General features: G+C 43.1%; 1 protein-coding gene across 7 annotated transcripts in view; it reads right to left on the reverse strand.

Annotated features, from left to right (window-relative positions):
• Nucleotides 1-20,241, reverse strand: part of SVIL (supervillin) — a 182,247-nt gene that overhangs the window by 36,494 nt on the left and 125,512 nt on the right. For all 7 annotated transcript variants that reach the window (XM_073018833.1, XM_073018832.1, XM_073018834.1 and 4 more), the window contains 4 exons: nt 17,815-17,941; nt 4,429-4,576; nt 404-493; nt 231-317 (listed from right to left, as the gene is read on the reverse strand). In XM_073018833.1, the coding sequence (XP_072874934.1) occupies nt 231-317; nt 404-493; nt 4,429-4,576; nt 17,815-17,941 (452 nt within the window). The remainder of the gene's footprint in view (nt 1-230; nt 318-403; nt 494-4,428; nt 4,577-17,814; nt 17,942-20,241) is intronic.

Genomic DNA, 20,241 nt, shown 5'->3' on the forward strand with positions numbered 1-20,241 from the left:
TGTATTATTGGAAGTCCCCAATTTAGTACGTTATCAAGTGAATCAGGGCTTGTTAATCTAATCAGTCTTGACCAAAACTTCATTTTTTGAAGATAACAACAAAGGTAATGATTACAGTATGAATTAGTAAAGCCATAATGGAAAGAAAACAATTTAGCTGAGGAAGAAAAGCAATCAGAATTAGGATTTAAAAATTCTGAGAGCAAAGCCTTCTGGCTTCCGGTAGGTACCTTTGTTATTCAGCCTTCTCAGAAAGGTTTCCAGCCTGTCCAACTTCAGGTCCGATTCCAACTGCATATCTGGTCTGGCTTCGATATCTAGGCGAACAGAAACTGTCAGTGAGACCGCATCACTGAGGCCTCTTCTGATCAGGCTTGGCGTGGCCGGGGCCTTGGCGACTTACCTTCCAGGGGTTTGGAAACGGGTGTGGTGCCTCTTGTTTTACTGCAAATGGGTGAGGCTACTGGGGTTATGGCAGTGGGTGACGCCAAACCTGCGGAACACACAGACGAGCTACTGAGCATCTCAGGGTCACTTCTGGAAATCTCTGGGACCCTGAGGAATCTCCAGGAGTCCCAGGGTAGAAGGCACAACATATAAGAATGTACACACATGCAGGCACACACACACGCACTTCACAGATACGGCGACTGTGGGACAACCAACTGCAAATGTAGACAGGATTTTATTATTTCCAAGGACTGTAGTGGCTGACAAGCTGATATTCCAAAATGAATGCTGAAGACGTGGGAAAACATGTCCATGACACGTTAACTTGGGCAAATGCAGCTGTGAGTACTGAGGCCCTCTGGGGATGGCGGGGGCAGCTGAGAGTGCACTGGTGCCATCTGCAGAATGAACTGTGTCACACTCGCCAGCAAGTGGCCCCCAGCACTGAAGCTCTCCTTCAGGCTGAGGGGAGGGAGGGACAGTGGCCTTGGGGACATTACACAGACAGTAATCGAAGGAGGGCCAACCTTTCAGAAGAAACCACAGACCAGGGCAGGTCTGGACCGACTGTGCGTGTTGGAAGGTCCTGTCCATCTCCCATGTGGGTGGAAACAGGAAATGCTTTTCCTCGTATATTTACTGAGAAGCAGGGTGAGGAATCTTTAAAAGGGCAAATGGTCAGAGACATACCAAAGGGAAAGGGAGGAATTCCAGCATGAAGAAAGTATCCAGCTGGAAGAAGAAAACTTAGTAAAGAGAAGGATGAGTATCGCTTCCCTAACCTAAGTGGAAGGCATTGGAAAGAAAACTAGTGCATTTACAAAAAACAAAATGAGATGTGAATGTTCTCTGCACTCATTTGTAATAAATGTGAAATCCTTAGATGACATTGCCACTTAGATGACAATGCATCCCTGGACGAACAACATCCAGAGAATACGCCAATCACTATCGCAAGGAAAACCGAATGAATGAATGATTCTGCTGCTTCCTCCTGTGAACGGGAGAAGTATTAAAGCATAAAAAATTTAATAAAAAATACCATTAAATGGTTTAAAACTCAAGTGTTAGTAATATTCTACAAGAACTTCTCATTATGTACATATATTTGATTGACGATGTCAATAAAAGTTTTAAAATTTGTTTCAATTACCAGACCTGCAAAGGGTTTATATCCATGAGAAAGTAAACTTTATTGAAAGATGATAAAGATAAATAAAATCTGGTATCACAGAGTGGGCAGGGAAATCATCACTTACTAGAAGGATGCTTAAGAGACATCAGAGGAGTTTATTAGCACAGAGGCTGTTGGCTCCACAGCTAATAAGCAGGACTGACTCTGAAGGCTGGTTTCCAAAGCAACCGGAGAAATCCGTCCCTGTCCTGGCCGGTGCGGGGCAAAACCCGCTGCCATGGCTCCCCCTGCTGGTGGTTCAGGCAGTGGCACTATGTGAAAGTGCTCCCCACCCTGCTAAGGATCCTTAGGGAGTGAATGGCTCATGGCGGGGAGATGCAAATTACAAAACATTAAAACAAAACAAAGATCTCCCCGATAGCTCTTTTCAATGAATTCTAGGTACAACAACCAGTCACGTACTCTCTTCGGGAACATTTTCACAGATGTCAGTGTGGACAAGGGCAGTGGCATTTGGTAGTAAGAACCCACTTACAAATACATTAGGGTTTTTAAGATGGAAGAAAGAAAAGAAACCAAAGCAGGAAATCATCAAGATAAAAGTCCAGGCTAGAAGTTGGAAAACCTGAGGTCAGGTTCAAGTTCTCAGCTCCAGTTCTACTTAGCCACTCTGCACCTAAGGAGGTGCTTCTGTTAAAGAAGGGTTGGGACTCACGTTAAAGGAGTTTAAACACGATTATCCAGTTCTGTGATCTGATGCAGGAAATTGGCAAATGGTACCTCATTCTGTGCAAATAAATTCTCTTATCTTTTCACAATACCAACATGAGGTAAGAATAGATGTGTTAGAAAGGATTCCCCACTAAGATTTGAGTTAATCACAATTCAGGGATTTCCATGCCTTGCTCCTTCCCTTCCTTCTACAAACATTCATTATGTACCTATAATGAGTTAGGTACTCATCATAAAAGTGTGGATCCCTAAAGGTTCTGAGAAAAAGAAAAGCTAAATCCATAAGTTTGATGACAAGATGTTAAGATGAAGTGAATGTGAAAACGTATACCACTAAGTTGGGAAATTTGCTTTGAAACAATAGCTTAGAAAATGATGGTATGTGCATATAGGTGACAAAGGGACCCCAAATTTTAATCATTTCCTGCGGGATATGAAATAAAGTCCCAAATACTCTTATGAAGCCTCAAAGCTCTCCAATAACTTTACTAACCATGTGATATGTAAGTCAGTTTCATACATGTTTGAATACAGGCATCAAATCAGTTCCAAGAGCTCAGCAGCAGAGGACTGCGGCAGGGACATCCCACTGCCTTGGAACTGAGGACACCTTTTAGACACTTATTAAAGCATATACGGAATTGGCTTTGCTCGGTCAGAGAAATCAGGTTTCATGGAGAAGGACCTAGGAATTAACCTAAAAGGAAGAGGGGATAAACTTCTTTATTGTAAAAGGCTGACGTAGGGTAGGTATGTAGTTGCTGGGTCACAAGGAAATGGAAACGATTTAAAAGTAATTATGGGCCGGGCGGGGTGTCTCATGCCTGTAATCCCAGCACTTTGGGAGGCCAAGGCGGGTGGATCACCTGAGGTAAGGAGTTTGAGACCAGCCTGACAAACATGGCGAAACCCCATCTCCATTAAAAATACAGAAATTAGCCAGGTGTGGTGGCGCGTGCCTGTAATCCCAGCTACTCAGGAGTCTGAGGCAAGAGAATCGCTTGAACTCGGGAGGCAGAGTTTGCAGTAACCTGAGATCACGCTACTGCACTCCAGCCTGGGAGACAGAGTGAGACTCTGTTCCCCCACAAACCAAAAAAAAAAAAAATAATAATAATAATAATTATGGGGCTGGGCACGGTGGCTTACGCCTATAATCCCAGCACTTTGGAAGGTTGAAGCAGGTAGATCACCTGAGGTCAGAAGTTTGAGACCAGCCTGGCCCATGTGGTGAAATTCCATCTCTACTAAAAATATTAAAAACGAGCTAGGTGTGGTTGTGGCCGCCTATAATCCCAGCTACTCAGGGGGCTGAGGCAGGAGAATTGCTTGAACCCGTGAGGCAGAGGCTGCAGTGAGCCAAGATCATACCATTGCACTCCAGCCTGGGCAACAAGAGTGAAAGTCCATCTAAATAAATAAATAGATGTAATTATGGGAAAGCATCCAAATTTGTTAGCAGATTTGAATTGCTTTTGAAACCTACACTTGCACTCAATTCCAAATGGGTAAGTTTTGAAAACAGTGACAAAATGAATTATGTGTCACTGTTTTATGACCTTCAATTATTTCCAAGAATCATATAAAGTTTAAAGAAGGTATTATTTATGAAGAAAAGATATTCAGTAGGAATATCTCACAGAAACTACACAAAAAACATTTATAGAATGTTAGTAAGTTTAAAAAAATTTAAAAGAAGGCTGGGCATGGTGTCTCACGCCTGTAGTCCCAACTACTTAGGAAGCTGAGGTGGGAAGATCACTTAAGCCCAAGAGCTCGAGACCAGCCTGGGCAACACAGTGACACCCCATTTCTACATAAAGCAAATTTAAAAAGCCAGGCATAGTGTTGCACACCTATAGTCCCAGCTACTAGAGAGGTTGTGGTGGGAAGATTGCCCCGGCCCATGAGTTCGAGGCTGCAGTGAGCCATGATTGAGCCACTGCACTCTAGCCTAGGCAAAAGAGCAAGACCTTGTCTCTCAGAAAAAACTTAAAGAGACCACGGTTTCATCTTTTAAATTGAGTTATCATGTACCACCATGCCCTCCATGGGTGAGTGTGCTCACAGGTGTGCATTGTGCGTGCACACACACACACACACACACTGACCTTTCTTCAGCATCCTGCCAGCCACAGTGAACTGAGTGGAGTCATTGGCCGCTCCTCTGCCTCTCGTCTTCCAGGCCTCCTCTCTCACAGTGATGAGCTGCTTCCTTTCCTCAATCGTCATCTGGCTCTCTCGACTTTCTGTGACCCGCTGTTCATAAATGTACAGAAGAGAAAACAGGAGAGAGAAATGACAGCGGTGTGGATCTCAGCCTGCAGCATTTCATGAGTGAAAAAAGCAGGTAGACAAAGAGGAGTAAGTATATTGTCCAAAGATGTTCAAAAATGTTCTATCTGAAATGGGCTCGGCTTCCTTACATCCAGGTTGGGTCGGAGATCACCACTGGCGATACTGAAACTTTAGATGAACACCTTTGTCCTGTGACTTACCGGTTTGGGGCACTGGAGCACCAAAGCAATCCTTTGCAAACACAAAGAGTTCAAAATAGATTGTTTTCATGCCCTGGACTCTACAGGGTTTTAAAGTTTCTCTGTCTTATCCCATCTAGTTAAACTCTGTTAACTGGGAGATTTTTATCCCTATATACTCACAAAGAACATGATTGATCTAGAAAACTTTATCCATGTGAGCACGCAAGGAACTTGTCCAGTTAGAAGGAGGGAGGCTGGTTAGGAATAAGGAGCAGGAGAAAGTTTGCTGGGATTCCACTTGCTTTTTCCTGCAGCCATGATGTTCTGTGGGCAGGTAAGCAACCAGGAGAGCCCACGGAAGTGGCTTTAAGCTGTGAGAGATCTGACGCTGAAGATGAACTATGCTGTAGACGTAACCTACATGCACGATAACATTCTACTGAAAATGCTTTCAACAGTTTCTAATTGGAAAGTTTCTGGAGATATCTGCTTCTTCCATTTCCAAGCCTTTGGTGATGCTCATTAGACTTGCGGTTGGGGATGTGGCAGGAGGGGAAGGGGAGGAAGCTACAGAGGACTCAGAGGGCATCAGGAAAGGAGAAGGGGCTCAGGACAGGCCTGGGATGGAGAGATGGGGCTGAGGAGGGAGGGAGAGGAGCAGGGATGGAGGTAGAGGACAGGGCTCATGCCACTGAGTGATGTGTATTGGGGAGAAGAGTGTAGGTGGCGGTCGCGGGTGATAACCAGGGCAGGAGGTCCTCAAATGCTTGCCTGCAGAGTTTGCTTTCCCTGCTCCTTCAAGCCATCCCTCCCTGCACCACAAGACCCCTGTCTATGGTGAGGCACAGGGCTGGGTGGGGAGCCGGGGAACTGTGGAGCTAATGCCAAGGAAGGAAGAGCGGAAAGGCGCCCCCTCCAGAGCAGGAGGCGCATCCCTGGCTGTCACCTGCAGGTCTCTGGGAGGGGCTCTGGAGGCTGGCGATGGCCTCCCAGCTTTGCCCTCTTGCTTTCCCCTGTCTCTTGGACCCGAGGAAGGCCATTGCTGCTAGGGCATCTGCTTTCAAACTACTTCTGAGCACTACTCAACTTCTAGCAGGTCCCCCAGCTTTTCTGCTTTCCTAACGTGTTTTCCTGGGCTAAGAAGTCACCGTGGATCGGTGTGATCCTAAGGCCTCGTGCTGACACAGGGGAGGACTTGGAGAGCCCGGAGTGAAGCCCATCCTAGAGATTCTCTTCCCCGAGGCCTTTCCACATCACTATGGCAAACCACTTCCCTTAACTGACCCAAGAGACAGAACTTCCTGATTCAGGAGGGACAGGAAGAGAGTGGAGATGGGGACAGTTCATTTTCTTAACCCCCTAGAATGATGGGGGTTGACAGAGGAAAGGCACCTTCCCTTCATTTTCAGCAGCACAAAACCAGGTTTGCATTGGGAAGATTTGGTTTAAGCTATGAACGTGGACTTCTCCATCATTTAAGTGATGAATCTTTCTTTCACAGGATTCTTTTATAAAACCCTCATAGCCAGAAGTGATTTTGAGGTCTCTGCCAATTTAAATTAGGTTGAAAACCTTTTCCTAAAGAGATATGACAACCAAACGCGATGCATGATCTTGGATTGAATCCCAGATGGGGTGGGGGCTACAGAGGGCATTACTGGAGGAAATCGACATAATTTTAAGATGGATGTGGATCAGATAAATATTGTATCAACATTAACTTCCTCATGTTGATCACTGTACCATGATTATGGGAGGAAATATCTTTGGCTTTAGGAAATAAAGTCAAATCTTGAAAGGTAGAGGAGCACAACGTTTCCAAACTACTGGCATATGGTTGGGGTGGGGAAAACGAGATGGGGGAAGAGAAGCAAGAAAGTGGGGTGAGGGGTCGAGGGGAAAAGGGCAGGAGAGTGAAGGAAGGGGCCAATGTCAACAATGAGTGGTTCTGGTAAAGGGTATGAAAGTGTCCTGTCTATGATGGAAATTTTTCTTAAGTTTAACATTTTATCAAAATTAAAAGTTACTAAAAATTTTTCCTAAAAACCTTAACATTTCCCCTCATGATTGGTGAGAAGTCCCTAATTCCAAATAATTCTCTGAATCATGTATCCTTTTTAAATAAACGATGAGGTTCACTTGCCCAGAAGACTTCATCAAAATTCAACAAAGAGAATACATTTTCTTTGAAAACGAAGTTTCAGGAGTGATCAAACCACGATGGCACTTGGCTTCAAATATTTCCAACAAACATACCAAGTGCCAAGAAAATTGGCGTCTCCAAAGGTCCAGCCATCACGATGGTGATTCACTATTCACTTAGTCAACTCTGTGGTGAATTCTCTCAGGCATCTCGACAGTTTAGGGTGGGGTAGTGGGTGTGGATAATGACTCAGAAAATGGTATCTTCAAGTCCAAAATTTCATTTTTCAAGCACATTTTTCCCTCAGAGCCCTTTACGCACACGATGGATACAAACTTTGGGATGATACAACCATTTTAGAATTTAAAGCTCCCATTTATTTGTCAGATCTAGGGCAAGAAGAAATAATTTTTACTCCCTTCTAAATAATAATATTAAACATAAATGTTTTTGTTTTTCTAGAAATTTTGACTTAAGTTTGCTACTTAGTTGGGTTGGTTTATGATCCCCTAATTGCTGCAATTCGACTTTATGTGGCTCTATAAGGGTGTAAAGCATATACAGTTTGTTTATTCTCTAAATAATCTAATAAACATTTATCACAATTTAGAACTCAAAATGTGAGAACAAAGAAGATATACATATATATATACACACACACACATATTTGTTTATTTGGTTGTTTTTAAGCTTAAAACTTCGTTACTGTCTTTTTTTTTCCTTCTAAATTTTTCTTTATTTAGAGAAGGATGTAATATACACAGTAATAAGTATTGTGTCATTTTTTCCAGGTTTAGCTGACACATGTTTGGGACTGGCTGGAATAGGAACAGAGAGTTGAGGAAGAATCTAAACAGAAACCGACCCCATCTGTCCTTCATTCTTTCAAAGAGAGATTCCATGAATGTGGTGGGGGAAAGGCAGAGAGAGAGGGTGGAGGAGAAAATGAGTATTTGTGTATGTGTATGCGTGTGTGTGTGTGTGTGTGTGTGTGTGTAGAAGGTGGTGAAATAGGTAGGAAGGAGGTTCTTGTCTTAGGGATGGTCAGATATTGGCTAAGTCACAGCTTGAAACCGTGCAAAGGACGAATCAGCACGAATGCTTTTAGGTTGCCTGATGTTGCTGATGGGTTTCTTTCTCTCTGTATACACTTACCGAAAAATCACAGCAAATCTCACTGAATGTTTCTCACACAGGGATGTGATCCAACAACAGAGCATAGAACTAAGATGTATTATAAGGATTAGGGCAGATTTAAGGGTCAAACTCTTCCACAACCAGAGAGATTTATGGAAAGAAAATATTGTGATCTGACTTAAAAATTTTTTTTTTATCTTATTCACATGTAGTTAAACTCTAAAGGAAGAAATTATAAAGCACATATTAAGTAATAGAAATAAGGTGAAAGTAACAAAGTTGTACTTTTCAGTCTTCAAAAATGGTAAGATCATTTCGAATTCTACACACTATGAAAGAAATTTAGCTTTGCCCCTTCCTTAAGAGAAATTTCAGTCCCTCATCACTGCATACAGCCTCAAGTAGCCTGAACAAAAGATGAAGAAAAGATCACAGGTCAAGCCTCAGACCTCAAAGCAACTGTTTTCCAATCCTGTCACCATCTACCAGTTCCTAAGATGAAAGGAAGGGAAAAAAGTGAAATCTTATTCTGGTACAGCCCTGAGGCATGTGAGAAAGAAGAGAATTCAGGCTGAAGCCTGACACAGAGACAAATAGTCCATTTAGACAGAGCCTGTGTGCTGTGTAAATGCTCTGTTTTCTTCTCTGAAACTTTGTATTATTAAATATTAAGACACCAGTACTGCTGGAGGAAAGAAAAAGGAGTGATTTGACCTCTGAGAACGCAGATGAACTAGTGCTACATACCTGGTACGTAAACTATTTATATTTAGCTGGGAAAAACTGTTCAGAAGTAAAAGCATATAATTTTTTGAAATTTTAATTTTGAAGTGATGAAACAGAAATGCCTTTAGCAAATGTTAATTTCTTTTAAACTTAGTAATATGTGGAGAGATATTCCATGTTCATGGATAAGAAGACTCAATTTTGTCAAGATGGCAGGTTTTACCAACTTGATCTGTAAATTCAATGCAGTTCCAAAGTCCCAGCAAGATATTCTGTAGATTGACCAACTGATCTTAGTTTACATGGAGAGGCAAAAGACCCAGAATAGCCAACACAACACTGAAGGAGAAGAAAAAAGTTGGAGGACCAACACCAGTCAACTTCAAGACTCACTATAAAGCCTTCGTGATCAAGATTGTGTGGTACTGATGAAAGAACAGTTAAATAGATCAATGATAGGTTCATATAAATTTAGTCAACGGATCTTTGAGAAAGGAACAAAAACATTAGCATGAAGAAAAGATAGTATTTTCAACAAATGATGCTGGAATAACTGGACACTCGCATGTAAAAAAAAAATCTAGATACATTCCCAAAAATTAACTCAAAATGGATCACAAAGGCCTAAATGTAAAAATCAAAACTATAAAACTCCTAGAAGATAACATAGGATAAAATTTAGATTATCTTGGGTTTGGTAGTTAGTTTTTAGATATAACACCAAAGGCAATATCCACAGAAGAAATAACTGATAAGTTGAACTTCGCTGAAATTAAAAACTTCTGTAAAAGACACTGTTAAAAGAATGAGAAGACAAATTACAGAATGAAGGAATGGGAGAAAATATTTGCAAAAGACGTATCTGATAAAGGACTACAACCCTAAATATACAAAGAACTGTTAAAACTCAACAACATGAAAATGAACAACCAGATTAACAAATGGGAAAAGTATCTGAATAGATACCTCACCAAAGAAGATCTAAGATGGAAAATAAGCACATGGAAATATGATCAACATCATATCCGCAAATCTCATCATTCGAGATTTGCGAATTAAAACAAGGTGACATTATTACACATCAATTAGGATGGCAAAAATGCAAACACTGACAACACCAAATGCTGGCAAGGATATGGAGCAACAGGAACTCTCATTCATTGCTGATGGAAATGCAAAGTGGTGCAGCCACTTTGGAAGACAGTTTGGAGGTTTCTCACAGAACTCAACATACTCTTACCGTGTGATACAGCAATCATGCTCCTTGATTGACTTGAAAACTTACATACAAATAAAAGCCTGCACATGGATGCTTCTAGCACTTTATTCATAATTGCCAAGACTTGGAAGCAACCAAGCTGTCCTCCAGTAGATGAATAGATAAATAAACTGTGGCGTGTCCAGATAATGATATATTATTCGGCAATACAAAGAAAAAAGCTTTAAAGCCATAAAAAGACACAGTGGAGGCTCACGCCTGTAATCACAACACTCTGAGAGGCCGAGGTGGGTAGATCACCTGAGGTTAGGAGTTTGAGACCAGCCTGGCCAACATGGCGAAACCCCATCTCTACTAAAAACACACAAAAATTACCTGGGTGTGGTGGCGGGCACCTGTAATCTCAGCTACTCATGAAGCTGAGGCAGGAGAATTGCTTGAACCTGGGAGGTGGAGGTTGTAGTGAGCCAAGATTGCACCACTGCACTTCAGCCTTGGTGACAGCGTGAAACTCCATCCCAATAATAATAATAATAGTAATAATAATTTAAAAATAAATAAAATTTTAAAAAGACACAGAGGAATCTTAAATGCATATTACTAAATGGAAGAAGCCAATCGGAAAAGGCTACATACTGTGTGATTCCAATTCAATGACATTCTGGAAAAGGCAAAACTATAAGACAGTAAAAAATTACAGGTTGCCAAGGACTGGGAAGTGAGAGTGTTGAACAGGCGGAGCACAGAGGCTCTTCTGGGCAGGGAAATGATTCCATATGATAGTGTAATGGTGGGCATATGTCATTATGTATTTGTCAAAACCGAGAGAATGGACCACACCAAGAGTAAATTTTAACGTATTCTATGAACTTTGGGGATAATGATGTGTCAACATAGGTTCGTTAATGGTAGCAAATGTGCCACCCTGGAGGGGATGTTGGTAATTGGGGAGGCTGTGTGTGGGAGGGCAGGGATGATGTAGGAACTCCTGTGAACCTACAACTGCTCCAAAAAAAGAAATTATACTAAAAAATATATCTAGTTTTCCCTCAGTGCCTATGGGGGACTGGTTCAAGGACCTCCCACAGATACCAAAATCCACAGATGCTCAATTCCCTGATATAAAAAGGTATAGGACCTGCACACAGCCTGTGCACATCCTCCCCGTGTACTTTAAATCGTTTCGTGATTACTTATAATACCTAATACAAGGTAATGCTATGTAAATAGTTGTTCTGCTGTATTGGTTTTTAATTTTTTAATTGTTGTATTGTTCTTTGTATTGGCTTTATTCCCAAGTATCCCTAGTTGGTTGAATCCTTGGATGCGGAACCGGAAGAGATGAACGGCTGACTGTAAACACTTAAAGACTTCAATAATATATCTTTTCCTTTAAAGTTTAATATTGGCTTATTTCAAAGAAACACAAGCTCATTTCCCCCCATTCGTGATGGGATAGGAAGTTTGCTCCAGATTTCAGCCTCTTTCTTGGGGTAGACACTGGCTGGGTATGTGGGACCTGGGCTTTTACAACCAGCATTTCCAGCTTCAGGGAAAGGAACCAGCAGAGTGAGGGAAAGGCCGCCCCAGGGAGAAGAAGTGGGCAGCTTCCATTTGTGAAGAGGCGAGATGATGACGGGAGGACCCCAGACACTTTCTCTGTCAGCTTCGCAGGTGAAACCCTGAGCCGCTCATTCAGCAACTGCTGGTGCTGCCAGAGCAGGCCCATCATGGCACTGTCAGAGGCCACCTGAGAGCTAAGAAAGTCCCAGTCTTGCTGGGGAGATGAGGCCCTAGAGGGAGGGGACAGAGGCCCTACGAGGGAAGGGACAGAGGGCCTACGAGGAAGGGGACAGAGGGTCTATGAGGAAGGGGACAGAGGGCCTACGAGGAAGAGGGCAGAGACCCTATGAGGGAGGGGACAGAGGGCCTATGAGGGAAGGGACAGAGACCCTGTGAGGGAGGGGACAGAGGCCCTACGAGGAAGGGGACAAAGGGCCTATGAGGGAAGGGACAGAGACCCTACGAGGAAGGGGACAAAGGACCTATGAGGAAGGGGACAGAGGCCCTACGAGGAAGGGGACAAAGGGCCTACAAGGAAGGGGACAGAGGCCCTACAAGGAAGGGGACAAAGGGCCTACAAGGAAGGAGACAGAAGGTCTACGAGGAAGGGGATAGAGACCCTATGAGGGAGGGGACAGAGGGCTTACAAGGGAGGGGACACAGACCCTATGAGGGAGGGGACAGAGGGCCTAGAGGGAGGGACAGAGGCCCCAGGAGGGAAATGATGGGGCAAAGCCCGGCAGGGAGGAGTCGGGAGCCTGGTGTTCATGGAAAAGTGGATGTTGCCACTTTGCAGAGCTGTTTTGACACCAAGGACATTCCACGGGGAATTAAAAAAAACAGCCATTCCTATTTTTCATGTTATTCACCCACAGAGTGGCACAGCCCAGGCCTGGTCTGTCCTCTGGGGTGGGGTTCAGAGGGGCTACAGCGAGGATGGAGGGAAGGGACAGGGGGTCCGTAGTCTCTAGTTTTAATAGGGCCATTGGAACTAGCTCCTCCTGGTTCTTTAATAGGGTCACTGGAGGGGCCTCCCCTCGCTGAGTCTTCCTCCCTGTCCCTCCACACCCCAAACCACCTCCACCATATCCTCCTCCTCTAGGAACTGAGCAGGACAACATCCTCACTGGGCCGGAGCGAAGAACACGGCCACCTCTCCTGGGCTCCTGACTCAGGATCAAGCTTGGAGGCTGAAAGGGGACACTCTCCCCCTAAACCAGTTTCATGACTATGAGGGGAATTAATGCCATCAAGTCCACCTGAAAATCTGAGCCAAGGATCAGTGTGTGTGTGACTGACCCTAAATCCATGAAGACCCTAATCCACCAATTAAACACACACATGTGCACACACTTACAGATACAGACACACACACTCTCATAGACACACACACACTCATACACACACTCTCACAGATACACACTCAGAAACACACTCATAGATACACACACTCTCATGGACACACACACAATTGTACTGCAACACACACACACACACACACACTCCTCTCTTTCACAGTGAAATGCAGCAAATAAGTTATTTCCCAAAATTAAAACAGAAGTTCTTTTCCTATTGCTCAGAACTTGCAGTGAGGCTTAACATGAGTGGCTTTTCCTCACCTGATTAATCGACACAAAAGACAGGTATTTATGGGCAGCAGGAATAGCAGGAGAATAAGTAGAAGCATATACAGGTTCCTACAGAGCAAAGCAAGAGGATTTAAGGTGAAAAGAGAAGATTTATCAGAGCGGGGCCGGGCAGGGACATGGGGGAGGGAGAGACAAAACAATGATTTTTTCTAACAGAATGTTAATTGACTCATTGCAACTTCAGTTCTCTTTTCAAGAGAGTCCTCCCTTGAATGCTAATGCTAAAATAAATCCACACAAGCGCGGTAAATATACCTGAGTCAGCTTTGTGCAGTAATTAAATGAGTTAATTTATAGAAGATTGTCAGTTACAGAGAGGGAAACCATTAATTTCATTGACAGTTTTAACATTTAACAGAAAATATTATCTTCTTTAAAGTATTTTCATTACATGATTTAAAAAATAGTCAAAGGGCACAGGCTCAGCTCTCCACTCTGGACAAAGGCTGTGTCTGGTCTGGAGATAAAAAAGCACCAGGGAGGGCACATGAAGGAACCACCCAGGATCAGAATTACCCACGCAAAGTGTAATACTGGCCACCATCTAGAGGACACCTGTGTTAGAGTCAGGCTTACCCAAAGCAGATTAGAAATGGCAATATCCGCAACTCCTCCTTCTTCCTACAGGTTAAAACAAACAGGGAACATTGCAGAGTATTGGAAGAGAAGAGCCTCATCAGGGCATCGCAATCGCCTTCAAGTATTTCGTGCCTGGGTTCAAACAGCAGCATGCACGTGCTCACACAATGTAGTGATGTGAACCTCAGGCCAACTCATTCCCTGACCGCAGAATGAGCATCTGGAGTTTAGAGGGAGTTCCACCAGCCTTTCTCTCCCTCCCATCCTCGCACTTTAAAGTGACTTTTAAATTCTCCTGAATTGTGATCTGGAATTTCAACGGCAGCAGACATGGAGAATATAAATGTGCCAGATTCACCTTTCTTGAAATTTCAGGGACTGTCATAGATCTGAGCTGGGTGTACTGACCTCAAAGCTACTGAAGCACAGTAGGATATCCAGTTCCCATCTGGAACTCAGAAACAGACACAGGGTTTTAATGGCCAAGTCTATAAATGGTTTTCACTTCTTGGAAAAGGTCTGATTCGCTGGATGACTATCTTCACAAAAGACGTGGGAGCCACTGTGTGTGCCTTAATGTCGAATAAACCGAAATAGGGTTGGAAATGAAAATAACTATTTGGTGAATATAAATACATAACTGAAAGTTAGTTGTAACAGAGACTCCTGCCAAACCACTTCTGAGAGACTTTGCTTCATTTGGTTTCTCTCTCTCTGGTGGAATGAGTTACTCTGGAGGGAAGTGTACACAAGTCATGCTCAAGTGCACATAAACCACAGCGTGCAGACCAGACCAAATCCACAAAACAGACAGCTTTACCAGCTTTACACCAAGCATATATGCTACGAGACTCACATATGTTTAAGTCACGTTAGCCTGGCCTAGACTAAACCAAGAATAGAAGAAAGATAAGAAGGGCCACAAGGAAGAGAAAGAAAGAGAAAGCTGGGGGGGCGGGGGGGGGGGAGGAGAGAGAGACACAGAGAGAGAGAGAGAGAGAGAATACCGAAACAGTTTTTCACAGGAAATGACAGAGATGGCTAGGTAAACAACTAGTGCTCTTAAGCTCTAGATCATCAATCCTCATTTTGGGTGGTGGGGGGTAAAATGGGGAAAGAAGGAACTGCTGGTAAGTTTTCCATTCCCTGAGATGTGCCTGATCTTTTAGTACAGAAATGAAAACTCCAGCTTAGTATCTATTCATGGGTCGAACATTTTTTTTTTGTTTTTGTTTGAGACAGGGTCTTGCTTTGTCACCTGGGCTGGACTGCAGTGGCACAAATACTGTTCATTGCAGCCTCAACTTCCCGGGCTCAAGCGATCCTCCTGCATCAGCCTCCCAAGTAGCTGGGACCACAGGTGCGTACTACCACACCCAGCTAATTTTTGTAAACGTGGGGTTTTACCACGTTGCCCAGGCTGGTCTCAAACTCCTGGGCTCAAGTGATCCTCTTGCCTTGGCCTCCCAGTGTTGGGATTACAGGCACGGCCATTGCACTTGGCCCCAAAGTAAATCTTAACATAACAAAAGACCCAAAATGAGATGCTGGCTGGGGCACCTCAAAGATATTTTCTTTTGAGACCAATCCATTGACAGAAACAAAACAGTTATAGACTTTTCAAGACATCCTTTAACGTATTTTTAAACGTGACTCCAAGAAAATTTCAAAATGACCTATGTGGCACACATTCTATTTTTATTGGATGGTGCTGACTTCCATGCTGCGTGTATTTTCATAGGAACAATGGAAGGAACTTCTAGAGTTCCCTCTGTTTCCTGCCTCTTCTACATTTCCACAGACTGCACACTCGAAAGGAACGCAGGAACCTTGAAGGGCGTGATAAGCTGACTGTAACACCAGCTCCTTTCTGCCCTTGGTGCTAAAGATGGAAGGTTCCGGCACCTGCTCTCCTGGGTACCTCTCCATCAGCAAGGCTAGAGCTACTCCGTGCAGCAAGCGCCCCTGTTCAGGCCCCACGTGTCATGACTGTCTGTCCTTCTCCGGGGCAGCATTCAGACCCCCACAAGCAGTGGGCGTGTCAAGCCTCCTCAGCTATTGGGGGACTCCCTTAAGACAGACCAGGTTTAAGGCGCCTCACCCACCACATGTGAGCACAGCCAGGGGGGTGACTGAAAACAGTGCCAGCCCTCGGGAAGGAATGAGAAACACCTGACCTCAACAGAACCTGAGATTGCCCAATGTGGGCTACAAGGGCCTAAGACAGATCGGCTTATTTTAACTTCAAAGAGCTTATTGTCTCCAGCCAAAGGGAAGCAGGCCACTGAGGAAGAGTGGGAGAGTTCACCGCTGCTGCAGGAACAGCAGCCTCCACGCGCCCAGAGGCGGCATTTCCCATTCCAGCCCCATCCTGCTTGGAAGTCCTGGGGCTTCAGGTCACTGGGTTTTCTACCCCAAGGGCAACTGCAGACAACTGGCCTCTCTTGCCTTCTAAAACCCTTAGCCAGCCTTCAGGCGGTTCGGATCTCATCCTCCACTCAAAGCCTTCTGGCTTCCACACCTAAGGTGATCCTCCGTTCTTCTAAGGGGTAACACACCTATTTCACTATTCACCAGGAACCTCTCCTGCTTTGTGCTTTTTGGCTTCATTTAAATTTCCACCGGCTCTCTGGGACTCCCAGTTCCTGATGGGCTGGGGAGTCTCTGCACCTTCCAAAATAATGGACAAGGGGCCAGGCGCTGCTTGGTGCCAGGACACAGTAGTTGGCAGGTTTGCTAATGAGGAATGTGTTAAAGTTGTTTTTGGAGCAATGATTTCAAGATTCTTTTAAATAAAGTTTGTGGGTAGCGGGGACACATTATTTGACAGATGGATTTTCTTTCACTTCAGGATCTCATTTTTGAAACCTGAATTTGACATGGTGTGTGAAAAATATGTGCATGTTGGCATACTTTCTAAACATCTAGTTATATTTGAGAACTTTACAAATGGCCGAGGGTTAAATTCTTTAGTTATATTATCTTTAACACCACATATGTCTCGAAGAAGAGAATTCAAATTGCCATTACAATGTAACCTAAGAAGACACAGAAGTATCGGATGAAATAGTGTCAGAGCTCCTGACTCACCCTTCTATGGGCACATCTCATTTTTATGTAAGTTTCTTAATGCGTGAAAGTCACACTCATCATCTCTCCCTTCCACAGATGCTTAACTCATTTTAGAGCTAGAAGGGGCCTGGGGATCATCTGGTTGAAAGCATTCTTTTTCTGTTCTACTTGAAGACTTCTGATCCTAGAAAGTGAGCAGGGAGTGCGCCATCGGTGCATCATTTCGCCTCCAGCCAGAAGGTGCATTTGCAATTGTAGGGCCAGCCAGCAAGTCAGTCACCATCAGTTTTGAAAGTGTGCACTACCTGGTCAAAAGTTGGTCATCATCACATCTGTAATTTAACAATTCATCAATACTTTCGCATATGAAATGCTTGCTAGTATTGATCACCATGCATTACCTAATTTTGTTTCAACTTGTAACATACATTACTGTATATTCTCAATAAAAGGCATAGCTATTCATGAAACACGCTTAAATGATGAACTAAAGACTCATGAACCACAATTATGTCCTTATTTTTTATACTTAGGTTTAAAATCTCTGCATAGGAAACGCAAGTCCATATTTTATATGCAACTTAAAGATGTTCAATTTTTTTCATTATAAAGGCTTTAATAACACTCTAAAGCCAGACATCATTTAAGAAGGTTTTTAAACTAAAGAAAAAGTACACACTTTAAAATTCAGGCACTTGCTTGCTGATACAGTGTGTGTGTGTGTTGCTGATCCCAGTTCTAAAGCATCTCCAAGCACAGGCTTCTGCCCAATTTTAACTGCTCTGTGACAGGCTCTCAGCGTGTACCCTAAGGGCAAAAATGCACAAATGCTTCACAGAGAAGGAATTAGGTGGCACATGCTTGTCTCTTTGATGCATGTCCAAGAGTGGTGTTAGTCTGAAGGCTTTTCCTAACACAAAGAACGTTACCTTCTTGATGAGGGACCGCCCTGCTTCCTGGGTGTGCAGGCTGCTGGCCGGAGCCTTGCCGCCCTCCTGCCTCCTGCTGAGTCTGTTTCTCCAATCTTCCTCTCCACTTTTCTTCAACAGTGCCAATCTAGGGGGAGAACATGCCAGCCACAAAGAGTTCAGCACCAAACTCTTCCTTGTGATAGAACCATAATCTAGATAAGTGAGAATGCTTTGGCCAAGACATGACCACAGGCACCTCGTTTTAACATTTTGAATTTCACTTATTCTGAAGACAGCATATCTGGAAAATTGAATTTCACTTATTCTGAAGACAGCATATCTGGAAAAACAATAAAATCCCTTTTCTAAGATGGCCCCGAAGACCTTACAGTTGATTGAAACACAGAGCCAAAATGTGGCTTGCTAGATAGAAGATGCACCGTCATCCCAGCCAAGGAATGTCTGTTCCTTGGCCTTGGGCTGAAAGCAAGAGAACCGTCCCCAGAGAAAAAATGTCTTCTAGCGAGGCCTTCTGGTCACTTGGTGAAATAACATTAAAGGAATAAAGCTGTGTTACAGAAAATGATGCAGACATGGGCTTAAAAATTTGTTTTTTAAACGAAACATTATATAAAAGATATTCTATCACTAGTTTATTTTTCTGGTGTTGTTTAAAGGACATGGCTACATAGAGCTTTCTTATTCTCAGGTGTGACAAAAGAGTTGCAACAACTGAAACAAATAATGATTGTGGGTGAGAGAGAGCTCATCAATGATAAGCCAAAAGTAAAATTAGAAGAGAGGGTTTATTGGAAGATAATACTTTGATTATTCTTTTTTAAATTGTCATGTATTATACTATAGAATTTAGGATCAGCAAATCTATAAAGGTAAATGTTATTTTATCAAAATACTTAAAATGCTTTATTACATAAGAAAACTATGTGGTAGACTCTGTCAAGGACACCTTTAATTGTTTGCTTTTATTTCCACCTGGGTTTTAATAAAATAATGTTTCTGAGGCTATCCAAAAAAAGCAAAAACAAACCAAAAAAACCATAAAGTTGACCAGGCCTGGTGGCTTCCGCCGGTAATCCTAGCACTTTGGGAGGTCAAGGTGGGTGGATCATGAGGTCAGGAGTTTGAGACCAGCCTGGCCAATATGGTGAAACCCCATCTCTACTAAAAATACAGAAGTTAACCGGGTGGGAGGCTGAGGCAGAGGAATCACTTGAACCTGGGAGGTGGAGGTTGCAGTAAGCTGAAATCGCGCCACTGCACTCCAGCCTGGGTGACACAGTGAGACTCTGTCTCAAAAAACAAACAAACAAAAAATAAAGCCACGAAGCACTTACAGTCTCTTAATATCATCCCTTTCAATTAGAGGTAAAATTTGATGTTTATGACTGTTTCTCCTCAGGTGTTCTAAGCCCTGTTCTTTTCCTACAAATGAATTTGATCTTTCTTATCCATCTTCTTTAGACAGAAACTATTTTCCACAAACCCATTTTTTAAAATTATCACTTCAACTTTCCTCAGGGAAAGGATACACACAAAAAAAGAATCTAATTAACTGTTATTGTTACCTAACCTACTTTAGCTCAATGATGATGTGACTTGACAGGAAGCTGCTTGAATACTGGAATCCTGAAAGGTTATTTTTCACAAACATGAGGCTGTTTCAGCTAACTGTATTGCCATGAATAAAAAAATCTTTTTACGCTGTACAAACAAACATGGGAAAGATAAAATGTAAAAAAAAAAAAAAAAAAGGTGATGATCATTAAACTCAATTAAAGAGCAGGGAAAAACCAAATAACTAGATCCCTTTCCCTCTGTGCCGCACCTGATGGGCTAGGTCTCACTGATACCACTAATGCATAATCCATAAATGATATACATATTTTTATCCATAAATATTAAATCCATAAATATTTTTTATCCATAAATATTTTTTATTTTTATAAATTTGTTTTAGAGACAGGGTCTTCCTTTGTCACCAGGGCTGGAGTACAGCGGCACAGTCATGACTCACTGCAGCCTCGAATTCCTGGGCTCAAGCGATAGTCCTGTCTTGGCATCCAGAGTAGCTAGGACGACAGGTGTGCATCACTGTGCCTGGTTACTTTTTAAAATTTTTATTTTGTAGAGACAAGGTCTTGCTATGTTGCCCAGGCTGGTTTTGAACTCCTGGGCTCAAGCAATTCTTCCATGTCAGCCTCCAGAGTAGCTAGGACGACAGGTGTGGACCACTACACTCGGCTAATTTTTAAATTTTTTATTTGGTAGAGACAGACTCTTACTATGTTGCCCAGGCCAGTTTTGAACTCCTGGCCTCAAGCGATCCCCCTGCCTCAGCCTCCCAATGTGCTGGGATTACAGGCGCGAGCCACTGCCCCTAGACAACAGTGTATTTTTAAGCAGCACATCAGCTCTGATCCCAAT

The sequence above is a fragment of the Chlorocebus sabaeus genome, chromosome 9, assembly GCF_047675955.1.
Source record: "Chlorocebus sabaeus isolate Y175 chromosome 9, mChlSab1.0.hap1, whole genome shotgun sequence".
In the NCBI taxonomy this organism is placed as follows: domain Eukaryota; kingdom Metazoa; phylum Chordata; class Mammalia; order Primates; family Cercopithecidae; genus Chlorocebus; species Chlorocebus sabaeus.